The sequence below is a fragment of the Haliaeetus albicilla genome, chromosome 20 (genome assembly GCF_947461875.1).
Source record: "Haliaeetus albicilla chromosome 20, bHalAlb1.1, whole genome shotgun sequence".
Classification (NCBI taxonomy): Eukaryota; Metazoa; Chordata; class Aves; order Accipitriformes; family Accipitridae; genus Haliaeetus; species Haliaeetus albicilla.
The window spans coordinates 24,193,172-24,219,513 of record NC_091502.1 but is presented as its reverse complement, the minus strand read 5'-3'; the positions used below and the strand labels follow the sequence as shown (position 1 = coordinate 24,219,513).

Here is a 26,342-nt window from a genome sequence, read left to right as displayed (position 1 = left end):
ACTTTCTTGGTTTCTGGATCAGCTGATGCAAAGCTGAATATGTTGGGGGCTGAAGGGAAACTGAGGTCCCGGATAAGTGTCATATCCCATTTTTCCTGAAGGCACCACCAAAAAATTGGAGATCTCTGTATCTCCAAGCAGTGAGGCAGTGTCTGATGGATCCCAGCCAGCATCAGCAGCCCTTGGTCTGGTATGCTTTGGTGAACAGGACGTGGTTTTACCTTGGGTTATATCCAGGGGTTTAATTTCTATATACAGAAAAAAGCAGACAGAAATCTGAAGAAAGAAGAGTGATGCTAATGCTATAAATACCTCCAAGAAAACAAACAGCTTTCCGGAGTAGATGTATTTACAGTCTCCAGGGATGATGGTAGAAAGGACATTGGTCTGAAGGTCAGTGCAGGATCCGGGTGCTCCTAGTATAAAGCCCCATGGAAGTACAGCAGCACAGTCCTGGCTGAGAGCTCTGGCTAAGAAGAGCAGCGGGCTTTTGGGGGGAGAAAAGGAAGATATCTTCATCTGGGGGATGTGAGGAGGGGTGACCATCCTGGGAAAAACTTACCTAGTGTGGGCAGGACAAAGCTTTTGGGCATCCAATGCCAAATATATTCCAAAAATTAAAAAGCAACTGGGGTGGGTTATTTTTGTCTGTGGTTGGCGCTGGGCTTAGCCATAGTGGTTTGTCACTGCTGGTCTAGTGGTTAGAGCAAGTCCTGCCTTATGTGCCTTTTTTCTGCTGCTGGTTTTCAAGGCAATGGGAGAGAGGAATTTGATTCCTTGTGCCTTGTTTTCTGCATCCATACCAGGACGGCTGATAATATTCTAGTGATGGTTTTGAGATGCTTTATTAGAAAAGGATACCAGTAAGTGTTAGAGATACATGTATGTAGCTGTTGACTGGAGGGGAGGAACGGAGCTGGGAGGAGGAGTCTGGAGAAGGAGAGGATGAAATGTTAGGGCCTTGGGCTTTATTTGGTATTATTGTGCTGATCGCTTTGACATCCAGCCAAAGCCTTTTTTTTTATTTCATGACCGAGTGCCTGAGAGCAAAAAACACAGAACAAGAGAAGAGACTGGGGGATTCGTGTGCAAAGGGATCAAAGAAGAAGCACCGGAGAAATAAGAGAACAGGGTAGCTAAGATAGATGGGTTCAGGTAGGGCAGCCAGCCCAGCACTGTTGTCCATGAATTAAGGCCATGGTCAATCACTTGTAGATGGCCGATAGAATTGTATGGTGTGGTCAAACACACTTATAATGTTTTAGAGGAAAAAGGAATGATGAAATACATGGTACTGCAGAAGAAAGGAAAAGAATCTGCAGTGGTCTGTGGATCTAAAACATCAACAGATTTTAGAAAAGGTAGGGACTACTAGATGGTAAATTTAGGTGGATTGCAAATAGATGTCTTTTGGTTAGTTACTATTTAGGGACGCCTTAGAAAAGTGTGTGGTCACAGGGGACAAACTCGTTGTTCCCAAGGTGGAGGTCCTGACGTACAGCAAAGCTGTGCAAAGTGCCAACGGTCCAGCTGGGTGACGATGCTCAAATAAATCTTTACTCTCTGGAGAGGACAAAAAGCTGCCAAGCAGGGTGGAAGGTCCTGCTGAGCATGAGGGCAACCTCCTGCTCCAAATCTGCTACTGCCTGTGGCTGAAGGGGAATCTCCATCAGGGCTCTACTAAAGGGCAGTTCTGATTCAGCGCAACAGAGGACAGGAAAGCACAAAGAGTTTTGCCAGCCAGAAGTAATTAGCTCTAGTGAGTAGGAGACACACAACACAAGTGCAATCTGTCACTGGAAAGCACTTTCGTTCAGGAAGCAAAGAATATGTGATCTCCTTGTAAAGAGAAGGTGAATTTAGAAAGGCAGATCATAATTACGTGCAAAAAAATTTGGCCAGGCTTCTGTGCTGGCAATTTTTCCCCGTTATGACTGCAGATGGGTAGAGTCTCAATTCTGTTTCTAAAAGGGTATTTAACTGGATTTTTTCTGTGGTTATTAGCTCTGAGTTTCTGCCCAGATCTCATAAAAATGGACCTGATCCTCTGCTCTGCCATGGCACTTTATTGGGTGTAACTCGGATAGCAGCTGAAGCGAGCAAAGTAAGGTGGATCATGGCTGTTAATATATTTGCAGGCCTGGAGAGGTTTGGCTGCTGGCTCTGCCACAGCCTACTGCATCTCCTTGAGCAAATGGTTTGATCTGGATGTGCCTCAATATTTCATATTGCTACAACAGCATGAATGTTATCTGCCATGTCGCTTAAGTGAGATATATATTCCCTTGTGAATATTCCTATAGATACAGTTTGTAGGCCAGTGGGCTTTATTTCAGTTGAAGCCTCCAGGCATTATTATGGTGCAAATAATATATAAGGGAGACTGAGGCTTTAGAGAATAATGAGTAGCTGGATGTGAAATAATTAAGAAAGGAGTAAAGAGAGAAGCAGCAATTGTGTCATTGGGAGGGCTCGAGATAGAGACCACAGCATTAAGTCACTGTGAGTGCTTGATGCATACACAGAAGATCATTGAACTGGAATCACATCACTTACTTACATTAATTAAGGTTATTTAGTCAGGAAAACCAGATCTCAGCTAAATAAAGAGTATAACCAGATGTGTAAATTATACTAGATCGCGGGGAGGCAGAAGTAGGAGGTACAGTAGCATGGATGAGGACCCAGCAGTGGCCTTTGATGATTTCCAACTCTGTAGGGAAATTGCAATTTCCTCCTAGTTATATCGAGGGCTTTTTACTTTTTAGCCTTTTAGAAAAATAGTCATAGGGAAGCGATAGGAATGACTGTCTGTGACAGTCCAATACCTGCTGGTCAGGCTGTATCTATTGGATGTGATAATGATGAGTTGCAGGCTGTGGTTTCCCCTCCTTGGCTGAATGAACAGGCAGGTACTTTGGACAAAGAAAATCCCCTTTGCCTATGAATTAAGGGGACATTTATTCCCTGCAAAAAAATCATTAGGACACAATTACTTTGATGTTCCTGGAAAACAGACCTAGAGAGGTGTGTGACAACAGGGGCTGGTCCTTTTAAGAAGTTGTATACCAAGTCATGGCAAATTTTGTAGAAATTTTACAGAATACAGTATTTTTTCTGCAGTATTTTGTGCTCTAGCAAGGCACTGTGTGAGCTCCCTTTCATCCTGCAGCAGCTCAGCATGCTGCAGGATTGAGCCCTAATTGCCTAGCTGCCTGGAGGATGCAGCAAGAATAACAGTAATGTCTTGGCTGACATAAAAGAAACCATTTCAGCAGGAGTTAAGGACAATAAAAGGTGAGTCTTGTTTCTGTACTTCCAGATCTCCAGAGAATTCAGGGAAGTAGATCATGATTTCTTCTTGTCCTTTGTAAGTAAAAAGCAAATCACTTTATTTATCAGTTTACGGATGGTGGGATTTTTTTCCTCCTTTAGTGGTATTTATCAAACTATATATGATGCCGTTGTAGGAAATGTGCTGAATTTATTACCAAGATTTCCTAAAGGAAAGGTACATCTCAAATCTGTGTTTTCAGAGCTTTGTAAGATCTGGGGTGTGGGAACTGATACTGCATTCTACAAAAATACTAAGGAACCTTTACTGGAAATCTGCTGCTGGCAGGGAGAGGGGAATGAATTGATTTAGAAGTAATTGGATAGACTTCAATTGAAACGAACCCTAATTAAAGAAAAAACACAGGCAGAAGAGAAATATGAGGACACCTCTGAACAGTACAGATTATGAAGATTAGACCCAAACAATGCCCAAGGTGACTTTTCATCCCGAGGCTGAGTTTTGGGGTTTTTTTGCAGTTTACTCTGTTTGGAGAGTGAAGCTAAGCTGGTCGATGCTGCTCTTTGCTTAAATTCCTTTTCCCTCTCTGGTTTGTAGAGCATGGTTGGGTATCTGTCCTTGCAGGGACACATCTCATGGTCAGCAACACCTGTTGCAAACGTTGATGAAATACTTCATTTTATATGTGGCTTTAGATGGAATTTAAATGTGGAGCCAGGGCTGCTCTCTTTTTACAGCACCCTTTTTATTTTGAGGGAGCATGGGAGAAAGCACTGTGGACCCTGGTGTGTATTTGTGAATGCAGTGTGTGGTACCTAATGCCATCAACACTTGTTGATCTGCCAGGTGGAACGGAGAGTGTCTTCAGGACAGTTTTGTAGGTTTGAGCATCTGCATGACAAGGATGAGATAGGAAGACATCCCTCCCTCTTCCAAAGCACATCTCCCTCTCTAGCACATCTTCAAAAAATCAAGAAGGATTATCTGAGAACCTAGTTTTGTCAGCCTCCCTTCAGTTCTTGGGATGATCATTGAGCACATCCTCTTGGAAGCTGTGTCTGGGCACATGAAGGAGGAGGTGACTGGGAATGACCAGCATTCATTTACCAAGGGTAAATCATGCTTGACCTACGTGCTGGCCTTTAAGGATGGACTGGTAGATCGGTGGATGAGGGGAGAATAGTGGATGTTGTCTTCTTTGACTTCAGTAAGGCTTTTGAGATGATGTCCTGCAGCATCCTTGTATCAAAGATACAAAAGAAACTGCAGTCTAGATGGGTGGACTGCTAGTTGGGTAGGAAACTGGCTGGAACTATCCTGGGACCTTTCCTTTTTAATATTTTTATCAACAACCTGGAGGAGGAGATGAAATTCACCTCATCAAATTTGTGAGTGACACCAAACTTGGCAGAATAGTCAATACGCTTGAGGTCAGGGCTGCCATACAAGAGGACCAGGACAGGCTGGGGCTTACAAGAACCTCGTGGAATTCAACAAGAACAAATGCAAAGTCCTGCACTTGGGATGGATTCACCTGGGATGGGCTAACCCAGCATGGATTCACCCAGGATGGACTAACCCCTTGCACTGGTGAAGACTGGGGACTGACTGATAGCAGCCCCCAGGTTATTCAGGAGATGGAGCCAGGCTTTTCACAGCAGTGCATGGCAGGTGAATGAGAAAAAAACAGACATAAATTGAAACAAGAGTTTCCAACTGGAAATAAGGGAAAACTTCCCACTACGAGCTAATTAGGCACTGTCGCAGGTTGCCCAGTGTGGCTGTATGATCTCCATCCTGGGATGTTTTCAAGACCTAAATAGACAAAGCCCTGACTGAGCAGCTCAGTTTAATTTCAGCTTTGTGCAGGGGTTGGACTAGAGACCTCCCAAGGTCCCTTCCCTCCTGTTTCTGTGATTTTACCCATGTTGCTCCTGCCAATTGTTCACCAGGGGAGCAGAACAGTTTTGCCATTTCATGGGATTTTTTCTTTTTCACTGCAAAGCTCATATTGTGTACTTTCTGTTCTATGTGAGCTACATAACAGATGGAAACCTCAAAGTGGCTTTTCAGATTAATAATTAACACTTTGACCTTCTACAGCATCCTTGTGTGCTCCAGGAACTCAGTTCTCTTTACAAGCAGGAATGAGCCAATCCTTCCAACTTTTCTGTGAGTTGTTATTGCCAGTGAGGAAGATGAAGTGCAGAAAGGTTGTTCCACTTCAGGAGCAGTCATTATAGAAGCCTGATTATCTGAATATTTAGTCTCTTTATTCCAGTACTAAACAGAGGAGAGCCAGGAACCAGATCTCCAAGGCAGCATTCGGCTGCCCAGCAATGAAACTGTCCTTCCCTCTCCTGCAGTTCCCTGGGTTATTTATGACACACTTCCAATTTCTACAACAAATGAGACAATGATCTTACAGACAACAGTCTCCTTCACTGCAAACCCTGATTCATTCTCCAGGCAGGTCCTGGGGGGAAAAAACATTACTATGAGAGCCTTTAAATAATATCTCTCTGAAAGCATCTGGAGCTGTGCTGGGGTTGAATTAGCCATCTTAATTCCTAACCTTTGACATGTGAATGATCTTTTAGTGTAGAATGCTCTTTTAGTGTGGTTTTAAGACTGTAATATTTGTTATTACATATTATAAAGTGACTTGAATGTTGTTTTAATATAGTTCTAACACTGTAATATATATTATAAATGTCTCCTTCTTAGGAGCTCCCTTGCTAGCATCCTCCATCCTGGCTTTGTCTGGCCCACACCCAGAGAGCAGCTTGGTGTACCCTGATACACAACAGAAACATGGTCTTGTCCCCTCCTGCTGACACCAGGTAGTTGGACAAATGTAGGTGGGACTGTGTTACCTGAAGTCCAACCTTGTACTGTAAAGTCCTTCATTGGTGAGGAGAACATGGACCCTCCACCACAAGGTCAACTCAGGTGGTTCTCCCCACGTGTCTTCGAGGTCCTAACGTCAATATGAGACGCTATGACATTTTCTGATGAGGAAGATGGTTTGCCTTTACAGTCTTTAGATATTCTCCATTGTTTGTCTATTGACGATGGAGGGATTTTGTTTCAGCCTTGTCCTTTCTGCTCTATGTCAGACAAAACCTAGTTGCACTCCAGGCAGCAAGGCAGGGGTGACCCATCCTCACATCCCCTTCGTGATAAGCCTGAGAAAGAACCAAGCCCTTTCAGAAGCTGCAAGTTTATCTCTAAATTCAGATGGCAGTAGACTCTTTGCATTGAAAATTTGGGTGAAGTTTGGCAATGCTAAAGTAGTTAAATCCCAGTCATACAGGGGACAGCAGTGGACAACCATCACCCTCGAGAGAGGCAGTGAGGCCACCCAACACCGTGTACACCAGTGGGCTGTGGATTGTTGTAATTTATGGGATTAGGTCTAAAAGGTCTGTAGCCATTTTGGACCATCCTGCCTGGGTGGTGTTTCCACACTGCTGTGCCAGGCTCAGCATGGATTTCTCCAGGGAAGTACCTACGTAACGGTGAGACACAACCAGTGAATGCTGTAGATCCTCCTGTCTCCTCCTGGTCCCTTATCTATCTGCCAGACATCTGGGGTGTCAGAACTCAGTCTGTGAAGCTGCAGAGAGGAGTGAAGGGGATACGAGCTTGACGGCAGGTCTGTGCCAACCTCTGTATGGCCAAGGTGACCACTGAGCTACAGCTAGGACAACTGCTCCTCCTGATTTCTGGTCTGTCTGCAAGCCCCATCTGCTCTCCAGGTTGGCTTTTAGCCTTTGCTGTCACTGTGGTACTTTCTGTTTGAGGTGAAAAGACATTACCTGTGGGCTTTTATTCTCTCCTCTTACCTTGTCCTCATTTGTAACTGGTTTAATGCAGGCTGGTCCCTCAAGAGTCCATTTTATGTCTTCTATCCTGTGAAAATAATGCGATAAGGAGAATTAGCTCTGCCATAGCTTGTTGCAGGGAAGGCACCTGTGGTGTTTGATGGGGAAAAATAAATCCAGCACATGAACAGAGAACTGTATGAGTCAACGGGCAGGGGACAGAAAGGCCAAGGTGATGCCTGAAGAGCCATTGCAGCGTAGGCTGCTGTCATTGCTGGATGGGGAGGTGGCCATATATATATATCATTTTTTTTTGCACCCTGTGAGATTATGGGTGAAGCAATGATGGGGAGAGGTGATGTGTGGTCGAATGGGAAGGCTTCCCAACCAAGTAGCTGTGAGCCAGAGCTCGAGGTTTGTATCTGGCGTGGGTTTTTCTTCTCCACCAGCAAGCAGCTGTCTACCAGGAGAGAAGACACTCTGGCTCACATACAGGCTTACTCTGGGGATGGGATGGTCCCTGGATGGCATCCTCTGAGGTCCCTTCTGGATGTCATCTGTGAAAACCATGCTTGTACATGCCACCTGCGTGCATGTTTTTCATTAATATAACACTACCGGCTTCAAATGCTTTCCAAGTGCTAACGAAGGAAGTTTCACCCAACCCCGCTAGGAATTGCTGCGTGTTGTCCTCATTTCACAGATTAGGAAACTGAGGAACAGAAAGGTGGTGATTATTATTCTGGTCAGACACCCATGAGCGTGGATGGATCTGTCCTGCCTTGATCCCTCATTTAGGTAATGAAGATGATACGTACCTTCCTTCTCCCTCCCGCATGGATTGTTTCAGGCTATAGGCAGGAACGGACGTTCTCCAAACGTGTATTTGTGCAGCGCACGGCACTGGGGGGACCCGTGGTGGGTGAGCCTTTATACAGTCCCTGTAATGTTCTAAGAAATCCTGTCTGTCTGATTTTATCACTCTGTAACAGGGTTTCTTGTGTAGTAGTACATCCAACACCTGGTTATAAATGTTGTTCTGAGTTCTTCCAGGGAAATCCTTAGGGGGTTTTTTAAGCACTCTCTCCTCTAACGCTTTATTGCTGGTGAATTCGGGCCGTGACGAATGGGAAACTTTTCCTGACTCTGCATTTTCTCTCCCTTCTCGCGTTGGTCCTGCATACAAATGCAGCAGGTCCCTGGGGAGCAGCCAAGACTGCACCACTCAGCCGGAGTGGCTGGCAGCACGGCTTAAATGTCAGACGTACACCCCTGCTATTGCACAGAGAGGCTGCAATCCCATCTCTGCTTCCCAGGGCTTTTCTCTCCTTCCCTGAATGTGAAGACAACCATTGGGAGCATCTTCACCCCTTGAGGACACCTGAGCCAGCAGATGCCAGTGGAAGACGTTGGCTGCCCTAATTCCCCACTCAGCCCCTCTGTGGTCTGTGGCAGGCTGTCTCCAGTGGGCACTGGATTTTGTGAAACGTGGGGTACGATGCTGAGTTGCTGAACCCATAGAGGAGAGGAAGCTCATCCATCCCTAGGGTCAAGTGTAAGATTGCAGTTGGTTGTTTACAAGACAAAAATGCTCAGATGTGTGATTAGTCTGTAGAAGTTCTGTATTTTTGTGTATTCAGTCAGTCTGGGGGCTTTAGTCTCCGTCAAACATCACCAGAGTGGAAAATTTTCTGAATGTCTCCATGAAAAGGGCACAAGAATTATCATCTTCATAGTGGTCCTAGACAGCTCTCAAGCTCTGCTTCTTTGACATCCCTTGCCAACCTGGGTTTGAAAGCTCGGCAGACCCTGCTTGAACTAATCTGCTGCTCTGTTCCTCTCTTTCAGCAGCTGGGAGCAGAGATGGATAAAATACTGGAAGCCGTGGTGATGTCCTCATACCCCAACAATGTGAAGCAAGGGCTTGTGAGGCGCGTCATTGAGGCAGCAAAGCAGCCCATGGACAGCGAGCAATGCTGGTCTATGCTGGAGCTGTCTACCAAGCTTTATCTCACGGGGGACACCAAGTATAAAAGAGAGATTGGGAAAGAGGTTTTGGAGGTCTACGGCCACTACCACCCCGAGGAATTTGAGGAGTTCTTCAACGTTCGCTTCCTGCTGAGTCTCCTCCAGGAAGGCTATGGACCTCTGGGGAAGAGAAGCCATTACGTACTCGATTATATCCAATTAGGACTGCAGTTTGTCCTGGAAAGCCCGTCAGCAAACAGCATCTTCAGCTTATTGAGGATCGAGGTGCTCCGGAAAGTCTGCGAGAGGCCCAGCCCCAAGCAATGTGCGAAGATCAGCAAACTCTTAACCCAACATCCTCAGTGCATTCCCACGGGCAAACACCAGGTCTTGTTTTGTCAGCAGCTGATCCGGTGCATCGGGCAGTTCCAGTGCATCTCCGAGGGGGAAGAGGACATCATGGAGTTTTTGGAGCAGGTGAACAAAGTGAGCGGTCTGCTGCAGAGGATCTGGAGGACTCAGACCTCAGCCATCCTGCCCTCTTTGAAGGAGCTGTTCACTATCATTTCTTCAACAGGTAATTAAAAAAAAAAAAAAAAAAGGTTGGGAATGTAAATGTTGGCTCTGATGAAGTCAAATTTGATTAGTCTGACATCTTGCATGGTTTTCATCCACTCCAGAAATGCAGCCACAGCTGAAATACAATAAACAAGCATCTCTAAAAGCTACCCAGGGCTTTAAGCTAGGGAAACAATATCCCCTGAAACCACACAGAGTCTGTACACAGGAGTTGTTAACTGGGTTGAAATATTTGCAGCACAAATTTGTGTGTTCAGCACTTTCCAGTATCAGCTGGGCTTAATGGAAAGCACCTTGTCTGCGGCTGGTTAGAGTGGGACTTGAAAGCTTTGAGAAATGTCACTCTCTTATGGCTGACTTGATGGGAGCCCCCAGCCTGCTCCTTACCAGAAATTAGGGACAAAGCTAAGGAGTTATTTCTCACCGATCTAGAGGTAGGAAGCACTACTATCTCTCTGGAGGGTGGTCATACCTTAAGGTGGGACAGAAGATATTTATCCAACTTCTGGGGCCTTTAGGTTATTGCAGAGGGTCTCAGAAGATTTTTGGGGGTACCAATGCTATAAAAGGCTGGACTCTCTACCGGCAGGTGAGCTCCTGCTCCAGCTATTCCTCAGCCCATGAGGAGATGGGTTTTTCAGTGCCCTCCATATGAAAGCCTCATCCTTTGGAGGGTGCTCCAGACAGGCAAACCTGCAATTGCATCCCATTGCAGTTATTTGCAGTACTTAGTATAAAGAGAGCACGCAGAGGAAATCTGGGACCTGGGGTTGACCCAAGAACACTCTTGTGCCTGTGATCTCTTCCTCCCTTTGGGCTGCGTATGGCTTCATGCAGCAGCCCATCTGCTATGACCCAACCTCATTATGTGCTACATTGGGATTTGGGAAATTGTCCTCCTAGCGCAGCTAAGTGTGGACTCCGCATTGCTCATTTACACCAGCTGACTATCCGCTCCATTTACGTAGGCAGAAATGATTTGGCTTTTAGAGATGAGAAATGACCTCATGTGCCTGGTTTTCCCGGCGACTAACATCTTCATCGCTGGCGCTCATCCATCTCTTGCAGAGGAGCAGGAAGCGCCATCCAACGCCTTGGCCAGTGTGGTCCAGTTTGTCCCTCTGGAGCTCATGGATGGCGTCATAAGAAACCTAACCAACGATGACAGCATCACTGATGTGCAAATGATGACGGCCATTGGCAGGTAGGAGAAGCTGCATTAGTGAATATCATTCTCAGTTCGGAGAAAAACCTGCACCAAAGCTTGCACTCAGTTCCTTTGCGTGATTTTATCCCAACCAGTTTGGCTGGTGCTGTCTAGTGAGGAGTGTGGGGGGAAAAAGGGAATTTCTGGATCCTTCCTTCCAGCCCTGAGGGTGCAGAGAACTAGAATAAAGACTTTTTATTTATTGATTTTTTTTGTTGCTGTTTATATTTCTTTTTTCTTAGAAATAAGTAGTGTTATGGGATGCCTAACATAAGAAATCTTGAAGAGTTTTGATTTTTTCCAGAAGCTGTTGAGAGCCTTTTCTTCACAAAAATCTCCTTTACAGAATTTCATGTTGATTCCCATCTCCCTTCAGAAGGACATCGTTGCTTCTTTTTGACTTGCTGGGGAAGATCATGGTTTTCCCAGAGTCCAGAGCAACCCAAGACAAAAGATTAAGTTATCATTTCAGTTCTTAACCCTCTTCTCCATCTTTTTCTCCTTCTGGGAACCTGCAGCTGCGAGCTCCAGGCGATAAATCTAAGAGCACCAGCGTCTAAATATAGAGGTTGCAAAGTCAATTGCATCATTCCTGAAAACATTCTTTGTCACACAGAAGGATGAGTAAATGATTACTCAGAATTAGCCAAACATTAAGCAAATGCCTGCAAAATGTAATTAAGATCATTTAGGAGAAATGTGGAAGTTTTGGCAGCATGTTTACAGCAGACGGGTGTCCCAGAAAACTTCACGACTGTTGGCCTTTCGATGACCGTGTGCTCCATGCCCAGAAAATCAAAGAAAAATGTCCTGGTTGAAAAGATCTTTCAGCTTAGGATCCCTGGCAAACTGGTCACATACAGAAGTCTCTTCCTCCAAAGATTAGGTTTGGGAGTTGGTAGCAGGGGAATAAACTGGGCGTGGGGTGGAGCTTCTGATCAAGCGTTTAAAGAACAAATAGCGGTAAAAAAAAGCAAGCCTGGCACCTGCTGGTATAAGTGTACACCACAATCTCCTTTAGAGAGTTTCTTTTAGAGTTTGTCTCTTTTCAGATAGTCTCTATTAATGTGCATCCATGACTTCAGAAGTACTCACTGATTTTTATTTTTTTTTTCTTTTCTTTTCCTGGGGGTGTATCTGTTTCAAAGAGCCCAGGTCCAGATGAAGAAGGCATCTGCTGTCACACAGCAATGCAGGCACTTGCTACCTCTGGAAGTCAGGATCTGAGCTTTTAAAAGTTTAGCATACCAAATCAACAGCTCCTTTGGAAAATTAGGGCCCTGGCTTCCAAAACATTAGTGGATTGTGCATTGTGGAAAGTAAATTAAATTAAAATGTAATTTCTTCCTACTGTAGCAATGCAGGCAGACAGCAGGCAGGACTGTAACTTAGCCACTAGTGCTGGTAAAAAATAGCTTAAAGCGGACAAGGTTATTTTATGCCTGTGTAAAAGAAGATAGGGCAAAGAGGGACCTTTGGATCTCTGGTTCCATCTCCCTGCTTTATAGGCATTGACATTACAGACCCCTTTCATGAATGTTCAACTACACCCTTCAAAGCAGGAAGGGCTTTTGCTCCTACTGCTCTTCTTTCATAGCTGTTCCACCACTGGGTTGCTTTAATGGTTCAAATCTCTCTTCTAATAGCCAGCCCATACGTATTTCTGGCCATCTTATAGTTCATTTGATCTTATGCCAACATAAATAGCTGAAATAGCCCTTTTGCCTCCCTGGTGTTTATTCCTTCAATGTATGCAGGCAGAACAGTCCCTTCCCATCTCTGCTTTCCTGTGGCTGTGCTAAACAAGCCAGGTTATTTTAAGCTTTTCTTGCAGGAAGTGTTCTTCATTTCCCTGACCACCTTAACAGGTTTTTTCAACACCTGCTCCCACTTCAGTTCATTGGTCTTGAACACCGATGGTGACCTTTGAGCACCAGGTTCCAGGTGCGGTTCATCACGGCCTTGGACAAGAGCTTGAGGTCATTGTTTTGCCGTAGAAAACACCTTTTTTTCTGCACCACAGCATGGTGCTGGTCTTTTCCATGGCTATGGTTACACTGGGAACTTTTAATCACCTGGTGCCTGGCTGGTTGTCCTCAAGCAGATGAGTTATCATCACATAGCTTCCATTTCTTGTGCCTTGCATGCATTTTGAATCAATACATTTCCTCCCAGTTCTGCATTTCTAATCCTCAGGGTCTTCCTCATGATACCTTGATCCTCGTCTTTTGTTGTTGATGCCTCCCCACTTTGCATCATCAGAGATTTCACCGCCATCTTCAGGATGTTTGTGCTAACATCATTAGATCCTGAAGATTGCAACCTCCTTTCAGATAGCCAGTCAGATATGATCTACTTCTGTCCTTTGACTAGAAATTCATATATTCTGACAAAGCTGACTTTGGCACTTATGGTAACACCCTGTGGCACGCTATCTGTTCTTCCCAGTCATCCCCTCATTGCCTGTCATCATAAAGCACCACGCCAAAGTTTATAGAGTCATTAAAGCCTACCAGAGTTTAATATTACATGATAGAAATCACCAACTCCTCATTTGGAGTTCATGAACTCTTCATGTTTTCCTTTCATATCAGCTGTCCTTGCTCTTGTTTCCATTCTCAAACCTTCTATCTGCCTCCTCTTTGTCACCCTGATCAATTCCTTCCTTTTGCTGAAAATGGAGGCAGAGGTTGTGTTTAGTTTGGAAGTCACATCTAGAGGCCATATCATATCTTTAATCACTATCACATCCTCCGTATACAGCGATTGCATGGCTTTCCTTATTCTCCTCTGATGCAAATGTCTGTGGAATCTTTTCTGGTATTTGCTTTATTATCCATCTTGGCTTGACTTTTGGTATTTCTCAACATCCCAACATATTCTGCTCTTCAAGCTTTCTTTACTGACTAGCCTTTTATTTTTCTAGTTCCTCGTAGACTTCACTTATTCCTGCTCTTTGCCTTGTGGTGGTTAGTTATCTGTGTTCCCTTCCTGTATCTTGCACGAGATACAGGCTGATAAGCAAAAGGGACTGACTGGGTAAGATTGCTGGACTGATGTGGGAGACAGAAGATTTGGGATATCTGCAAATCAAAGGTACTGAAATGGTTAGCAAATTTTGACCCTTGGAGATCTCAAGCCTTAGTTGCTTCCTGTTTTTGCTTAACATTAAATTTAAACAGCAACAGTGTGTCATCACTTAGTCTGAGGTTGGTTTTTTATGAGTGGCTTCTGTAAAGTACTTATTACTTGCAGAAACATGACGACATGTTGGTTGCGTGGCTATAGTTGAAATTTGTTAGCTGTGTCATTCAGGAATATCTGGCTTCTATTAGGGTTACCAGTGTTTTTTTAAAATGTGTTTCTGGAAATCAATGTTTCCCACACAGAGAATGAAAAGATCTGAATCTCAGTGTTTTTCTCCTTACCAGTAACAATGCAGAGATCATACCAGTGTCACTTGTTTTCTAATGGTGACAATACAGAGACCTTGATCAACACCTCTTGCAGGTGGTATATAGAACACCGTAACAGTGTTAAAAACTTGAACTCAAGTTGACTGAAGTTAGTGGAAGAAATCCCTGCTTTCTTCTATGGACTTGGATCTGGTCCTCTGATGAACCACAGTGTGATAATGACATGGGGGTAATTCCATTTCAGGCTCTGTTGTGCTTTGAATAACATGTAAAATGCCTTAGGAAGGGCCCGTCTCTTACTTGGTCATCCCACTGACTAGACACAAATTTGGAGGAGGTTAAACCCAGAGCTGAGCTTGGCTTTCACAATATGTGCATTAAATTTACCTTAAGAGTTTTCATTTCAGGATGATTGACTGGGTGTCCTGGCCCCTGGGAAAGAACATAGACAAGTGGATCATTGCTCTGCTGAAGGGTTTGGCTGCGGTGAAAAAGTTCAGCATCTTGATTGAAGTTACTCTTTCGAAAATTGAAAAGGTCAGTGGGCTCTTTTAAACATGAATGTGAACAACAGACTTCTGCTTGCACCTGAGATGTCTTCTTGCCTTTCAACTGAATGAGGGCGAGAGGTGACTTTAGATGTATGGGAAAGAGTATGCTGTCCCAAGGGGGTTTGGAGGGACCGTTGTGTCCCCGGCACCCTCTGCGAATGCTGCATTGCTGCGGGGGGTGGTGGGCTGACACTGGTTTTGCAGCTAGGAACGATGTCCTCCAGAACGACCCGCAGTTCTTTAGGTCTTGGTATGCAGAGGTACTTATATCTTAAAGGTTATGAAATAAAAGAAGCCGAGGATTTTCAAGCCAACCAAACACTATCCTTCCCAAACTATGGAGCTCTTGTAAAACCTGCCTTTGGGAGCGTGACACGCTCTCCTTCAGCTGTGCCTGGATCAGTGCTGGTTGGCACAGGCAAAATACATACCAGTGAGCATGTTAACAGTCCACACAGTCACAGGTCAGTTTTAAAGCCAGTACCCTGGCCTTAGTTCATTTACCAGCTCAGATAAAGCCCCCACTGCCATTGCCATCACGTGTTTCAGCAGTGAGTACTTGCCGTTCTCTGAAAACCGTGTGACCAAGTGCTGAAATTGGTTGCCACTTCAAAAGCATTTTCCATGCTGTGGTCCTGCTGTTCCCTCCTTCTTATAAGGGGGTTAACACCTGGCTAGGCTGCAGTGGAAGTCACCATAGGAGTTATCAAGACTATAATTATCAGTATTGAAACGTTATCAATAACTGCATTTGTCCCTGTGATCCCCCACATGCATTGAGCAGTGGGAGAGCAGCCAAGCATCTCTGGCTTTTCTTTATCTTTCCTTTCATTGTTAATGCATAGGAAAGGGACACAGCCCTTAAAATAACATGCGATTTTTAGGGGGGCCGAGCGCTGAGGCCGTGCTGTCCCTGCAGTTTAGATAAGAATGATTTAATAAATAAAGTAAAATAAAATGTAATACTAACAACAACAATAATAATAATAATAGTGAAAAGGAATATAATAAAAGATGAACCCCAAGAAAAGACAAGTGATGCACAGTGCAATTGCTCACCACCCACTGACCAATGCCCGAGCAGCGATCTGTGCCTCCTGGCCACCTCCCCCCAGTTTATATACTGAGCATGACGTTCTACGGTATGGAATATCCCTTTGGCTAGTTCGGGTCAGCTGTGCTGGCCATGCTCCCTTCCAGCTTCTGGTACACCTGCTGGCAGAGCACGGGAAACTGAAAAATCCTTAACTTAGGATAGGCGCTACTTAGCAACAACTAAAACATCCGTGTGTTATCAACATTATTCTCACATTAAATCCAAAACACGCTGTACCAGCTCCTAAGAAGAAAATTAACTCTATCCCAGCTGAAACCAGGACACTGTGCCAGGCATTGCAGAAGCCTGCAAGAGTGAGGATAACCCAGGCGGTATTTTTAGGATGCTCTGAGGCTGTGCTCTGGACAGGAGATGACTCTGGAGACCTGGCTGCAGGCTGCTTGCTTCAACATCCATCGTGGCGTAGGAACAGACCAGCAGCCGTGGCAGATGCCCAGTGCCTCTCTTTCCTGCCAGCCCCTTCTCCTGCGTGTTGCAGTGCCATCTTGCCTTCTCATTTGCTTTTTTTTTTGTCCCCCACCAGGTCTTCTCCAAGTTGCTGTACCCCATCGTGAGAGAGGGGGCTTTGTCCGTCCTGCAGTACATGCTGCTGAGCTTCCAGCACTCCCACGAGGCATTTCACTTGGTAAGGCTGCGTACGGCACCCAGATGAGGGCATTGCCCTGAATGTAATGATGCCGTGGGACAACGTGGGTGGGAGGGAACCTAAGGGGCTGAGATATTGGGGAATATTTCCCTCATCTGCTTGATTTCACTGAGGTAAATCAAACCCTGTCCATCCACTTGTAGCCTGTCCTGGCAGCTGCAGGTAGCCTCTCCTGCAGCCCAAACAGCTTTTTGGGCACCATGGAGGCGGTGCTGAGATGCAGAGGCAAGTCCTGAGCCTAAAAGGAGTTGGTTGCCACAGACAGAGCAATCACCCTGCGTCAGAAAGCGAGGTGCAGACGAGAAGTCAGGCTTTGCTTTCTCCTCTGATGGTTCCTCCAATTTCTCTTCAGGCTTACCAGCTGGATGGCTCATCTCCAGGGATAAATCAGTATAAAGCTGGTTGGGGCTTGGCGCTTCCAGATTTGAAATGTGTGCAGTGTGTGCATGCTCCACTTTTTTTTTCTGCGGTGCTCCACCAGCTGGAGGAGCGATCTCTATGGGCAAGTGCATCCCCATGGTCCCCTCTCAACTTCAAAGCCCACCAGCCGAGGATGCAGTTAATGCAAATATATCTTGGATGGCCCGTCAAGCCACACCGAGGGTCTCATCATCAGCAGCTGTAGTGCTCTTGCAGTGATTTTAACCTGTTTTTTTGCCAGCCCTGCAGGTAGAAGAGGAGGTTCCCCTCTTCCCTGCTCTTGCTCTTAGACCGCTTGCTTCTCCCTTGTGCTGAGCCATTTGTACAGCTGAACTGCGTTGTAAAAGGAGCCCAGGTGAAAGCGAACCTAGCAGAAAATCGTGATGGTCAGTATTGCCCAGCTTGGTCTGGGTGTGGGCCAACCACAAACCTGCACTATTGCCTTTGCCTGGAGAAGGAAAGGGGAGGAGGTGGAGGGGTGGCCTGGGACAGGAAAGTGAGTGGGGCTATGCTGACCCTAAGGCTGGTTTGGGATGTAGTTTCATGGGCAGGTTTAGAAGATATGGCCCCATGTTGTTCCCACCCTTTCAGCTGAGGTGCGGTAGATGCTGCCACTCTGGCTTCGGGACGCGTTCGGTGAAACCTTTGCATTGAGAGCGTCTCGGAGGGTTCAGGCAGTGGAGGACAGGGAATATATTCTTAAACAACCTTTGCTGTTTCCTAAGCAGGTGCCTGACTGTCCTTTGGACTCAGTGGGCCCCATCCCACAGGTGACTTCTAATTGTCATCGACATATGGGCGCCCGTTACCATTTCTTGAAGTGATAGGTCATCTTTCAAAGCCTTGCACAGCATCAGCACAATACGACTTGGAGACTGGATCCGAACACTTCCACTTCATGAATCCTCTGCTTCTAAAAGCAAAAACCACTTTTAGCAGCAGTTGAATCTCCTCTTTTCATTTCCACAGTGATATTTTGTATTTTATCTTGCTGTTGACACTAATGCACGGCTCCGCTTCTCACTGGCGTTGCCCCTGGAATGCTGTAATAAAAAAGCAAAGCTAAAGGCAAAGGCATGCTTGCAGTGATTGACCTGATAAAAGCAGTAATGGAAAATTACTCCTATTAATGTTTGATTTTATACTTTTTCATTAAAGCCCTGACATTTGGCTTTTCACCTAAAATTCACAGAATAAACAGATAAGTCTGGAAAAAAGCAAAGCTAGCCAACATTTTCAACTGATATTTTTTCATTCCTCAGCTGGAGACATTTTAAATGAGCCTGAATTTCTTGAGAAATTCTTTGGTTTCTAAAAATAGGGTCATTCCAATGGATTGTCTTCAGTGGGGCATCCAAATTTTGAAACACTCCAAAAGCTGTTGGTTACTCTTGGCTTGAAGTTTCCATCTGCAGCCCAGCAAGCATAAATTTCCTCCCCTATTTTTTAAAAACAGGGCAAAAACCTGTCTTGCTTCTTATCTTTTTGTGTTTGCCCTGGCACTTTGGAAAGGTTTTGAGAATGGTTCCCATCACAGCTTGGCAAAATATTGATGTGTAAAATGGTACTGAGATTCATTTGCTTCCCCCAAAAAACCTTCCTGTTGGAAAGAAAATCGTTAGAATCTCCAACACTTTGAGGAGAAAGAAAGAGAGAGAGAAAGAAGAGAGGAAGCCGAAGGCAGGAAGAGAAATGGCTGGACTGGGGATCCTGCAACTTTACTCTAGGATTGTTCTGGGTTAAAAATAACATAAAATATAAATATGAAAAAGGTTGCAAAAGTGCCCAGGGTCACTCTAGCACATCTGTGGAGTTGGAAATAGGTTATTAATTCTCTGTGCAGCTGTGGGGTCAGCAGAGGGTGCCCGTGAGCAATGTATCATTTGCGTTTGCATCTGCTTGTTAATTTTTAAATTTTCTAGATGAAAGCAAAATAACAAATGTGCTGTTTATATGCCTGTCGCCACCCACCCGACCATACCAATTCCAGTTTAGTTTATACAGTATAAAATAAAATATAGCACACCAGACAACACTTCTTGTAGGCTAATTCATCTGTCATGTAGATTTGAATCCCTGCACTTGGCAGTCAGCATATAACACTCCCTTCCACCGTGGGTGTGTGATTTAGTAGAGATTGATCTGCACAGAGAATGGTAATCACAGCACAGTGAAGCAGCAGCACAAACCTGCAGGTGTCATGCAACATGAAACCCTCTGAGGTCTATAGCATTTGCACTACTAACGTCAACAGAAGAGTTTCTGTTGAGTTCATAGGGTGAAGGATGAAGTCCAGAATGAGACTGAAGTCAACTCCCATTGACTGTCCTTTCTGCCTGAGAGTGAATTTCATTCCCCTGCATGCGTGTTAAAGCTCTGCGAGTAATTGGAGCCATTTTTGATGCAATGAATTTTCCTTTTCCAGCTGCTCCCTCACATCCCCAGGCTGGTGGCCTCTCTGAAGAAGGAGGACTCCAACTCTGCCACTAGCTCCCTGGAGCAGCTGGCCGAGCTCATCCACTGCATGTTCTTCCGCTTCTCAGGATTTCCAGATCTCTACGAACCAGTCCTAGAAGCAGTTAAAGTAAGATACGCATCTCTCGGCCATTTTTCTGTTTTCCATGTGGAAATGGCGTCTTAGTTTGCAGCCTAGTACAGAGGGACTGTGCTACTGGGAGACATGTCCTAAACTCAACACCTCAAATTGTGGTAGAACAAAGGGTTTAAAATTCTGAGTTTGAGACCCACGTAGGCAAGTTGAGGGAAGATACTTTTCTTATGGTGAGCCTGCAGAAGTCCTGATTGAGCCTGTGGGTTTTAGCTATAGCTTTAATCTTGAATGCCTCTAAAGGACTAATACTAGCAGCTAAACACTGCCTTGCATGGATGTATGTTCATGTGAAGAGCAGGGGAAATGAGTTGCGTGAACACCTCTAGCAGTGGAGTTTTGCTGTTGCCCATTACTAATTCTTCACATGGAAAGATAACGATTTGTAACACAGATCTCTCTTTCCAAGGCTCTTCCTATTCCAAATGAAGACCGTATTAAACATCTCTTGGGACAAAATGCTTGGACCTCCCAGAAGAACGAGCTGGCCTGCTTCTACCCACGCCTGGCATCCAAATCAGAGACAGGAAAGATTGGGTTAATTAACTTGGGAAACACGTGCTACATGAACAGCATCATACAGTCTCTTTTCATGGCTTCGGAGTGAGTTTTTGCTCCCTTGCTCCCACTCAAGACTGCTCCAGGCGTTGCTCATCACACTGGCATTGCGCGTCCTGCACTGATTTTCCATCTTACGGTTTGCATCTCTGCTTTTCTTTTGCAGCTTTCGGCATTCAGTGTTGAATTTAACTGAGGGCAACTCCCAGCCCCTGATGACAAAGCTCCAGTGGCTCTTTGCGTTTTTGGAGCACAGTCAGGTAATTATTTCATGTTCTAGTTATTTGTTTGGACTGTCGGCTGCGGAAAGGCTCGTCTCCAAGTTGCTTCCTGCCGACTCCAACGTGCTGATAAGGAGCTGTGGATCGTGGTGGGTTTTTATAACGGGACAGATTTTGTTTATATGAGAGAGGCTAATTTGGGGGTGGAGGAGGCAAGCTCCTATCACCCATGAAAGTGAGCTGTGTTCACACCAGGCTGCCTGTCTTCAGCCTGTGGTCTTCCTGGGTTGGACTGATGAAATAACTAATAGTTCTGACAATGAAGTCCCTTTGGTAATAGTTTACATATATGTGGCCAGCTGAAAAGCCTGTTGGTATAAAGCAGAGGTTTTTATTCCTTGCTACGCAGCAAGGAAGAAGACAGCAGCAACTTGCTTGTCCCCTTGCTTCACAGCAAAGCATGAGCAATCAATGACAATTGCCTTAAAAGTGGTTTTGTTAAAAGAATAATAACAAAAAACCCCCGTAGATTTCAGATGCTTTGAATCCTCTGTATGGGAGAGAAATTAAAATAAAAATAACACCCTTAAACAAATTAATTATGAATGCTTTCTTGACAAACATGAACTTTAATACGAATGACTCCTGGAGATACAGCTACGTCATATCTAGCTCCTCTCTTGGAAATATAACTTTCTGTCCCTAGAAATACATGATTTTGAAAGTCCAGTGAATTTTCCCTTGGTGTGAAACTAGTCATCTGGGCTTCTCCATTTTCCAAGCCTTGACTGACAGAGCTGGCTTGTTGCATTGTGGTATTATGTCATTACAGATGACTTTTGGAGGAAAAATATAGACAACCTGTTAAATTTAATATTTGGTCATAGAAGAGTCTAGTTTTTGATGTCAGGTAAGGGTGTCTGTGATCTGTGATGAGCAAATACAGAAGCATATTTGCTTGTTGTGTAGTTTATGGTTAATATTTTCCTGCCAATTTCCTAATAGCCTTCTAGTTTTTTTTTCTTCTTTGGGCTGTTCTTAAACTCACTTCTTTGCCAAACATGGGTCTTTTTCCATGTTAATTAGACAGCAGCTTCCTAACAGCAGAGATTACATTATCCAGTAATGCAGATTACCTCCCTGCAGTGATCAGAATGACGGGTGGAAGTTTAGTGGATTTTTTGCTTTGTTTTTTTTTTTATGAAAGGATTTGGTGAGAGATCCTGATCAAATTAAATGGAGCATCAGATTAAATTCAGGCTGAATTAAGTAGAAGTCTCTGGGTCAGGCCAATAAACCGTTTTAAAATTGAAGGAAGAAATAAACACGTGGATATTCTATAGAAGTATATGTAAAATAATGGCTGAAATTCATCCTTACCGTCCTGGCTTGCAGCAAACCGAGCAAGTCTTCCTGTGCACTGGGATTAGCCTTTGTAGGGGAAAAAAGGGGACCTTATCAGGCACACGAGCGCATCTTGCTCCCAGTGAAGCTGCCAGAAAGAGCCTCCCCTCCCCTCTCCATCCCCCTATGTGAAGTGAGAACCAAATCTCGAGGGTTAAATCCACTTCTCCTTCTTCTGTGTTGCTGCCAGCGACCTGCCATCTCACCCGAGAGTTTCCTCTCTGCCTCCTGGCCACCCTGGTTCACCCCCGGTGCTCAGCAGGACTGCTCGGAATATCTCAAGTACTTGCTGGACCGGTACGTGGCAAGCACCGTGATTTCGGAGCCTGGTGACAACGGCATCCCTAGACCCGATGTAATGTTTAATGCTGACCCACGTGCAAACGGGGCAAGCGGCTGAGACCTGGACGAGTTGGGAGAGTGGAGGCTTGGGGTGAAAGATGGTGAGACTGGTCCGGGGCTCCTTGATAAAACCCTGGTTGGGCTGGCTTAGGGGTAAGGTCAGAACTTGAAAATGCCTGCCTTTGCTCTGAAGGCAAAGAGATTTGTACCAAGTTTAGAGATTTGCCAGACAAACCACTCAGCCTCCTCTGTAAAATGTTGATTTTTGCCTTTCTCTTACCTACAAATCCTGAATCTCTGGTATCCCAGCGATCCCTCTAGAAGCAGGGGGGGTCAATGGCACATGGAAACCTCAGGTTCCCAAATCCTGCCCAACTCCTCCCCACCTTCCTCCCACAGCACCAGACCCCTGGGCACAGACAGGTTAACCCGGATTAACTCTCCGGAGTGAAGAATAGAAACCCTACTTTAGAAACTACCTCCTGGTATTGTATCACTGCATAATGCAGCCTTTTTTTCCCCTGCCAAAGATTACATGAAGAAGAAAAAACTGGAAAAAGGATCTACCAGAAACTCAAGGAATCCAGCTTGATGTCTCAGGCGGTGGAGCATCATTACTTAAACAAGACATTGATTGAGAAGATGTTTGGGGGTAAAATGATGACAAAGATCCGCTGCTTGAAGTGTCTGAACGTCTCCTCCCGAGAAGAAGCCTTCACAGACCTGTCCCTGGCTTTTCCCCCACCGGACAGGCACATGCGTGGGAGCACGTCTGTTTTACCGGTGGAAGAAATTGGCCCGCAGTTTATTGAGCCTCCTGAAAACTCAAGCCAGCTTACGGGGTCTCCCTGGATCCAGAGGAAGGCCCCCATGGCCAGAGACCCTGCAGCCCCGCCGATGCCGGTGGAAACGTTGGGTTTCCAGGATCCAGGAGAAGCGGCAAATCCCTTAAGTGGCAATGCCAGTGGTGTGGATGCAGCCAAAGACCCTCTCTTGGCTTTTGGGGAGCAGGCGTGTGCTCCCAAGGACTCCAGATCTGTACCAGATTTAATCAACTATTTTCTATCCCCGGAGAGACTGACAGCAGAGAATAAATACCACTGTGAGAAATGCGCATCCTTGCAGGATGCCGAGAAGGTGGCGGAGCTGACGGAGGGTCCACACTACCTCATCCTCACGCTGCTGCGGTTCTCCTTCGACCCACGGACTATGAAGAGGAAGAAGATCTTGGACAACGTCTCCATCCCCGTGGTGCTCAAGCTGCCTGTCCTTGTCACCCCGGAGGAAACCGAGGAGGTTTGCCATCGTGGGAAGGACAGGGCTGCCCCGGGAAGTGGCTTCATGTCTGTTGTGTATGACCTCTGCAGCGTGGTGGTACATTCAGGCATCTCCTCCGAGAGTGGCCACTACTACTGCTACTCCAGGGAGTGCACCGACACTGTCCCTCACGGGCAGCCCCGGGATGGGGCACCGAAACTGGCCCCTGACAAGCAGTTGGACTTTGAAATCCAGTGGTACCTCTTCAACGACACCAGAGTTTCCTTCTCCTCCTTCGAATCGGTCAGCAACGTCACCTCTTTCTTCCCCAAGGACACTGCCTACGTCCTCTTCTACAGGCAGCGGCCAGGGAGGCAGAGCTGCCCGCTGCACGAGGCTCTGGCCGAGGCCGGCCGCCTGCACGGCGAACCCTCCCTCCATAAGGACTTGATGGAAGCCATTTCCAAAGATAACATCCTCTACCTGCAGGTAACTCCGGCTGCCGTGCACAGGAGGGGGCGATCCTGCAGCTGCCCACCTCACGGGCCACATTCCCACCCATCTGGGCAGCAGCAGGGTCATGTCCCGCGGATAAATCCGCATGTGCAGATACCCACCGCTCCCTGAAGCCAAAACCCTTTTTAGTTTTTAGCACCCAGGTTGCAGTTTCCCGATGAAACCGGGCGTTGAGGTTGGTGCAAGACACCTCGTGGATGTGCTCGGGGTTGACTTGCTGTTGCCCGCCCCAGGCAGCTCTGCCTGAAATTTTCTCGTAAGTGCCTGGGAAAGATGGGCGAGCTGGGAATACAAACTCGGATGGATTTCATTCAACCGGTGGGGTTCAATGCTTTCCAAACAGCAGTGTCCCATGCGACATGAGCAGCACCCAGGGGAATTTGAGGGGTCCCTCTTCTCCTAGAGGTGACATGGAAGGGCTGTTTTTTGATCGCTGGAGAGATGTAGTGCTTTTCTGTATCCCTCCCGCTGAGCTCTAGAGATGAGCACATGGCCCTTCTCACCCTGGTTTAATTTGGAGGAGGCTCCCGGGGGCAAACAAACAGGTTCCTGGCTCTTTGGGGAAGGTGGGAGCATCCCCCCACCCATATTTAGCTGCAGATATCTTTGTGTTATTTCTCCCCCTTCCTTCTCCCAGGAACAGGAAAAAGAAGCAAGGAACAGAGCCGCCTACATTTCCGCCTTGCCGAAATCCCCACTCTGGTGGAGAGACCTTGACAGGGACAAGGATGATGACAGCTCGTCGGGGGGCTGCAGCCCGGCAGCGGGCGGGGGCGGATCCGGCTCCTTTCATGGACTCGTCTTCTAGCCAACGGGTTAAACCAGATAGCCAATGTCCACGGGGCCAACCTGAAGACAGAGGCTCCTCTTCCTCACCCTGATGACAGCGAGCATCTTGGAGGAGGATTTGGGGAACATTTCAATGGAAAAGGACTCAGGGGCTGATTTGGAGGCGCATGGAGGGTCCCACCGCTTCCTATGCACTTGGTCTTCACGCCTTAATGTAACTAAGCTAACGCGGAGATAAGCAGCTGCTGACAGCTCAGAGAAGTGCCCTTTTGCTTCAGTGTAGCCATGTCTTGCCTGCTGTGAGCCATGCCTCCAGACTGGGGAGGGGACGGGGACAGGGACGGGGATGAAGATGGACCCAGCGGGGTCCCAGGGGTGGAGGTGTCCCATGCACATCCCGTCTGCAGCCCTTCCCGTGGCGCTGAGTCGGTTTTGGGGGGACCTCTGCTTGGTTGTTGGTTGTTTTTTTTTTAATGTGGTTTTGAGAACCCACCTTGACACACTTCTAAAGGTAGAAGGCAGCTGAAAAGGCTGAAAAATGCTGAGCAGCCAATGTGGCAATGCTGATCTGGTGGGGCAGTGAGCTTGCAAGCCTGCGTGGTCACAGTGAGCAGTGGCAGGTGGACCAGAAGGTTTTATGCAGCAAAGCACCCAAAAGAGGCAGAGGGGCACAAACCCCTCCAGCCAAGATAGTTTTTGGGGCTCCAGCAAAGCCCCATTGTGTTACTGGTGACCTCCGGATGCTGCTAGTGTACACAGCAGGCCCAGACACACAGCTGCTTTTCCAGATGTGTCTTTAGGACTTGGTTAGCCTCTTTCTGTTGCTGTCATCTCATGGCTTTCTGGGCTGGATCTGCCCTTTAAAACTCGGGCTTTTGTTTGGGATACCTTGATCTTGAGCAGCAAATGACAGAGCCCCCCTAAACCCACTAGCTATTTTTTTAAAATGCTGATTTGCCAGGAGAGTAGCCCACCAGATATATTATATCAACCCAATATAAATACATACTATGTAAACCAATGTATTATATAAATCAGTAATGGGTCGGGGGCTGATTTTGGCGGCGGGAGGCCAACCCAAGCCCCGGGCAGCACGTCTAGAGGACCACGGCTCCCTCCCATGTCCCTCCCCAGCCATTGTCCTTGCCTGCTCCTCCCTTGCGCCTGTAGTAGAGATCTCTAGCTCAAGTGGCAGAGACTTGTGCCTTAGGTCCTGGGTGCAGGGCCTAATCCTGACCGTGGGGTATTGGGGTGGGAATATTGCGTTGCCGTGGAGGAATAGACAAAGCACGGACAGTGCTATGGATGAAGTGAGACGAAAGTCTGCTAGAGAGGACGCTTGGGATCAAATCTCTGGCGTATACTATCATATTCTTTTATTGCCTTTCCTATATATAAATAAAGGAAATTAATTAATTCAACATAGAGGCTTAGATTCTTATTGCAACGTTCATAGCTATTGTGCTGATGGGTCAAGAAAGAGATGGGGAAGCTGATGGAAGACAAGCATCCAACCTCACGGACGTGGGACAACCCTGCAGAGTGGTGGCTTGGAAGAGGGGAGCAGGCAGAGGTGGGATGGGGACCCCCAGCCCAGAGCTGGGTGCCCCCCCGATTGCAG

General features: G+C 46.3%; 1 protein-coding gene across 3 annotated transcripts in view; it reads left to right on the top strand.

Annotated features, from left to right (window-relative positions):
- Positions 1-26,144, top strand: part of USP35 (ubiquitin specific peptidase 35) — a 28,668-nt gene extending 2,524 nt beyond the window's left edge. For 2 of the 3 annotated variants that reach the window (XM_069808546.1, XM_069808545.1), the window contains exons 2-11: positions 8,971-9,667; positions 10,738-10,873; positions 14,700-14,829; positions 16,484-16,585; positions 19,452-19,610; positions 20,044-20,237; positions 20,359-20,452; positions 22,008-22,114; positions 22,690-23,905; positions 24,570-26,144. In XM_069808546.1, the coding sequence (XP_069664647.1) occupies positions 8,986-9,667; positions 10,738-10,873; positions 14,700-14,829; positions 16,484-16,585; positions 19,452-19,610; positions 20,044-20,237; positions 20,359-20,452; positions 22,008-22,114; positions 22,690-23,905; positions 24,570-24,740 (2,991 nt within the window). In that variant the 5' untranslated portion in view covers positions 8,971-8,985 and the 3' untranslated portion in view covers positions 24,741-26,144. The remainder of the gene's footprint in view (positions 1-8,970; positions 9,668-10,737; positions 10,874-14,699; positions 14,830-16,483; positions 16,586-19,451; positions 19,611-20,043; positions 20,238-20,358; positions 20,453-22,007; positions 22,115-22,689; positions 23,906-24,569) is intronic. The other variant, XM_069808547.1, reaches the window with a different exon arrangement.
- Positions 26,145-26,342: the final 198 nt, after the last annotated feature.